Genomic DNA, 5,727 nt, shown 5'->3' with positions numbered 1-5,727 from the left:
TTATTTTTATCTTATTTTTTTATCTAAGTTTTGTATCAAGAAGTAACACGCCTCAATCTAATAGCGCAAATACAGATATGAATCGGTCATTTGAGAAACAGCACATGTCATATTTTCGGCCATTTTGATTTTATACCGATAATGCAATATTTAATAGTAACATCACTTGTCCGATAACATTCGCACGATATATTCTCCTCCTAATATTCCATTCCGTTTAGTAACAACACAAGTCAGTGACATGTGCTCTTTCTCAAAGCATTATAAGTAGTGCTATTTTTTGTTTTGTTGTTTGTTATTGTAAACCATGCCGTCAACAAGTGGTAGTGACTCGGATAGTGCTCCGACTATTTTAACAAACAAGAAGGGTAAAAGAAAGTTATACAAGTGTGAAATAATAAAAAATGCTAGACTAAAGGGTGAAGAATATATTACTTATAAAGGTGCTGTAGTTTCTGCTAAAGAATAGGGTGAAAACTGCGGGTAAGTTGTTACGGGTTTTGAGGGTTAGGTCAGCTTTTGTTAAGTACATTTTTTTTGTAGATGTAAGTTAAAGTCTTATAATCGATGTTCCGAAGGTGACCGTCAGGAGATTCTTCAAAAATTCAGGCTTTTGGCAACCAAGAATGAGCAGGATGCATATTTACAAGCGTTAATATCTTGCCAAAACGTCAAAGTTTGAATGCCAAGGAATATAGGGCGAGTTAAACCGAAATCTTACACATTTAAATACTTTTTAACATCCTCATATGGACGAATCGTGGTGTGCAAAAAGGCTTTTATTAACATTCACGCAATTACACCTGCTAGAGTTCGACGTCTAACTAAGTTACTTGTAGAGGGCAAACATCCTAATGACAAAAGAGGCAAGGTATTTCTGGAAATGCAATTCCAGGAAATATAGTTTGCCAGATTGAGGATCATATCAGGAGCTTTCCTACGAAAATTTCACATTATAGTAGCAAAGAAAGACATTATCTTGACGAGAAAGTTAACGTGAAAATTATGTACGATTTATTTAAAATGCAGAACCCGTCAACCAAAATAAAATACAAGTTCTTCTTGAAAATCTTTCAAGAAAGATTTTCAAGAAAGATCTTTCAAGAAAGATTTTCCGTCTCTTTTGGACGACCGCAAGTGGACACCTGCTGCAAATGCGAAGAGCTAGGTGTCAAAATAAAAAGTCCCTCGCTGAATGATACTGCTAAACGAACCGCTGCTGCGGAATTAATGGTGCATAAACGCAGAGCTAAGAAATTTTATAACAAACTAAAACTCTGTACTTAAATTTCCCAAAATCCCGAAAATGATGATACCGTTGTAATAACATTTGATTATATGCAGAACCTTCAATTGCCACTGGTTCCAGTACAAGAAACTTTTTATTTAAGATAGCTTACTCTTAATGTTTTTGGAATAAATTTAGCTGGAAAACAGAAAGCCAAGTTCTACCTTTATCATGAGGGTATCGCAAGAAAGGGTCCCAACGAAGTAGCGTCATTTCTTTTGGACTTTTTGCAGAATGAAATTCCAGTCGGGACTAAACATCTACATATTTTCTCCGACAGTTGCAGTGATCAGAATCGAAACCATACTATAATCAGATTTTTAATGGCGTTGGTGCATACGACGCGATTCGAAACCATTAACCAGTATTTTCCACAACGAGGACACTCTTTTTTACCAAATGATCGAAATTTTGCAACCATTAAACGAGTGATTAAAAAACATGATAGAATCTACTTAATAATGGAATATGTCGAAATGAAATATAAATATTGAAAAGAAAAAATCGAAATATTTTGTAAAACTTGCAAAAACTGAAGATATTGCCGATTTTAAAGGTTGGTGGCCAAAGTTCTATAAAAAAAACACTTTGTCCATTGAATCTCTTGGTAGAGGTGTGCCAAGGGACCAAAAATATACATTTCAAATTTCAAACTTCACGCATTTTAGATATTCTTCAAATGAACCTGGCGTAGTTGAGGCGTTTAATTTTATAGACGGGATTACAAGCCATAAATTTAGACTTGCCACCTCCAACTTATTACAACTTCCTACCCCTGTGCAACAACCAGCTTATTCACAAGGAAAGGTTCCGCTAAATTTAAAAAAAACTTGAAGACATAAAGCGACTTTTTGCATACATTCCAGAAGAACACCACGGCTTTTATACAGAGATAATAAATTGGCCGAGAACTGAAAATGAAGACCATTAATTAGTTTTATTTTTCATTTTATGTTTTTTTGACGCATTATTCAATAAAAATATATCCTTATATTCTGAGTTTTTATGTTCATTTCAGAAACATCACATGTCGCGCATTTTCAAATACCCATATTTTTTTCTATTTTTTCTTTAAGGTTTAAATATTATTGTATTGTGCCCGAAATCGAACCAGTTTTTAATGCTAATTATTTAAAAATAATTTTTTAATCCATCCTTTGAGATTTTTAGTTTTTCTTATTTTCTGTAAAATGGTTTAAAAGTGACATGTGCTGTTTCTCAAATGCCGATTCATATAAGCTTGAGATATTCATAATATGCCAGGAAAATTCTATAAGATTATAAAGAACTACAAGATCACAGATATGTGATATGACTTCTTAAAAATGTCAATATTTCTAGTGCAAAAATATTTTTTTAACGGAATTTGTATTTATCAGGAAAATTAAGCAATAAAATATTTAATTCCAAAAAAATCTTGAAACAAATTGCTGATTTTTTTGTTGGCACTTAGCTATCAAATTTAATTTAAAATATCGAAAATACTGTATAAATTATATAATTCTTATTTAAAAAAATATATTAAGAGAATAAAGTATATTAAAAAAATATATTGACTGCCTTAATACATATTATGATGGCTTAAAAATACAAAAATATGAAATAAATAAGAATTCTCAGAAATGCACATTTGTCCGTAAATCACCCAGGCAATATAATTAAAATATTTTGATCCAAATCCAATTTGCCCAAATTTTTAACAAAAAAAAACAATTTAAAACTTACATTTTTGACCATATGCTCCGTGACTATTACTATACCAATAATGGAAAATGAAATTTATATAATTACGAAATAATTTATTTTCAAAATTAATTTTACTTCCGGCCACATTGTCTAATCACCTAAAACTATTTAAAGCATGTTTTTTTTATAATTTTTATGTCGAATATTTAAAAATAAAGCCTTAAAAACATTTAAATCCACCCGAGCATACTCTCACAGCTTATCCGCTACAAGCCGCATCTGTACCGTCGGATAATATAAAATTATTTTATTTGTCGAGTTGGGGTCGATTTAAGCCGGTTCCGAGAGAGACAGCAGAAGAGAAAAAAATCAATCGACATTCATCCCGAACAACAACCCTACTTCAGGAACGTGAAAATCCCTACGTAAACCTGATACCTTGGGGGTGAAATGGGCGTGACATGAGGGGGTTGCTGGGCGGCACCCTTATCCCCTCCACTCTATACGACCGCTTTGTTTTCTCACATCGTTGCCGGAAATGTGGTGGCTTGAACCATCATTGTTCTTGTCATGATAATATTGGTATAACATTTCCAGAAAGCAGTTGCCAACGATCCGGACTGCTGACTGGTTGTTCGCTCACCTTCTATCATAACGAAGTGGGTGTGAGTTACCTGCAATAATTCTTATCTTAACCACATATAGATATAGATGTACAGTGATTTAAAGATAACGCTCTTTTTAAAAAGACGTACCAGTTTAAGATTTTTCATTCTCGATAAGCTGTTCATACTGATTAGGTCGCCGCCGGTGTTTGGTGTTTACGGTTACAGTAGTGACTTCCGTGTGAGTGATTATTAAAACTGATACAGTGACTAGATAAATGTTAGCCATGGAAGAAGAGTGTCGTCATTTGGCGACAGAAGATATTAAAGAAGTAGATTTAATGATGGACCAGCGATATTCAATGCCGGATAGTCCGTTGGATCTGCGCGGTTCTAACGAGTCCCACTCCCCAATTAAATCAGAAGACGGATATACAGCAGAAAAATCTCCTAAAAAGTCGGGACATCAGTTAATCAAGCCACCCTACTCATATATTGCCCTAATTACTATGGCAATACTACAGTCTCCTCACAAAAAACTTACTTTAAGTGGCATCTGTGAGTTTATTATGACAAGATTTATGTACTACAGGGAAAAGTTTCCTGCTTGGCAAAATTCAATAAGGCACAACTTATCTCTTAATGACTGCTTTATAAAAATCCCTAGAGAGCCTGGCAATCCCGGTAAAGGTAACTACTGGACCCTAGATCCTTTAGCAGAAGACATGTTTGATAATGGCAGCTTCCTAAGACGTAGAAAACGCTATAAAAGGCCATCGGCAAATTTAATGCTTCGGGACCATCATGCCTCAGCCATGGTCGCTCAATTCCTCCAAAGCCAAGAGAACTACCACAGCGGGTTGTTTACACATCCGACCCTTCACAACCCTTATTCTTATATACCAGGTATCCCAAATAACATATCAAATGGGTTGCCACTATTGAGCCCAATGGACTTATCCAGGCTCGGGCTGCCTCCTTTGGCTTTACTTCCACAGCCGAATATATGTAAACCAGTGCCAGTTCAGCCAACAACAATTACTCCAGACGTTGAGGACTATATGCCAACGCAGATCCATAAAAAAGTCAGAACAGGGTTTTCAATAGACTCGATTATAGGCACCGAAGGTAAGGGAACAAATAAAACTGATTCTTCACGGAAAAGCGATTCGCAAAGTCCCGAGATCGGCGTGCATCCAAGAATGAGTGCGTTTTCTCCGTTATCTTCGAGTGACGACTGGACAAGGTGAAATTGTTTTTTGTAATTTGTAAAAAATATCTCAGCCTAAGACCAAAGATTAATTTAGACTGTAATGTGATTATTTTGTTGCAATATTTATAAAATAGAAAGTAGACGGTTTTATAGGAAATAGTTTAGATAGTTGTTTGTAGATAGATTTTCACTATACTAAAAAAATATTATTGTACATTATACTATGTATAGAAAATATGAAGCTTAGTTTTATAAGTTAAAATTGTAGCGTACGTGTAAAGTTGTACACTCTAATTTAAGATATTGTAACATAAAATATATTAAATATGATTTAACGAGTCATGTGTGTGTTTTCAGTATGGTCTATTGCTAAAAGTGAGTATGCATTTTATTTATTAAAGCTTTAGGGGAATTAAATGCTAATTTGTGGCTAACAAGCATCTTTTCTTTTCAATTTAGCTTTGCAATTTTTATATAAATTAATTTAGCAAAACTGCAATTACCAATTATTTATTATGCATAACATAAATGGCTATTATAGTCATCTTTGCTTGTTTTGCATATTTCTTTATTGAGTGACGTGTAGGTTTCCTAAAAAGAAGAAACAGTAAGTTATTATTCTATTTGTTAACACCTTAGAGGAATTAAAGACTAATTTCTGGCAAATAAGTTTTTTTTCTGTATTTATATTATATAAATTTATCTTTTCTTATTAATTTATTTCTCTGTCTCTCTCGCTGTGTCTAGTATTGCAACTCATGGTAAGTCTTAATAACTTTACAATCTTCCGACTTGTTCGGTCCTTCATTAGACCTCTGGTCATTGGATAATTGAGTCCCTAGGTTCGCTGCAATATCATTTTTTGAAACTTGACGATAAGTGGACCTTGTCTTTTAACATGGCCAGCCCATCCTCAATTTTTCTGACTTTATTAT

At 33.9% G+C, this 5,727-nt stretch overlaps 1 protein-coding gene across 1 annotated transcript; it reads left to right on the top strand.

Annotated features, from left to right (window-relative positions):
* Window positions 1-3,587: 3,587 nt before the first annotated feature.
* On the top strand, window positions 3,588-5,130 carry LOC126735262 (forkhead box protein D2-like). Its single transcript, XM_050439210.1, has one exon. The coding sequence runs from the start codon at window positions 3,858-3,860 to the stop codon at window positions 4,827-4,829; it is 972 nt and encodes a 323-aa protein (XP_050295167.1). The 5' UTR covers window positions 3,588-3,857; the 3' UTR covers window positions 4,830-5,130.
* The last annotated feature ends 597 nt before the right edge of the window (window positions 5,131-5,727 follow it).

Source organism: Anthonomus grandis, chromosome 4 (genome assembly GCF_022605725.1).
Source record: "Anthonomus grandis grandis chromosome 4, icAntGran1.3, whole genome shotgun sequence".
NCBI lineage: Eukaryota > Metazoa > Arthropoda > Insecta > Coleoptera > Curculionidae > Anthonomus > Anthonomus grandis.
Note: the sequence above shows the minus strand (reverse complement) of the source record. Positions and strands in the feature narration are given on the sequence as shown.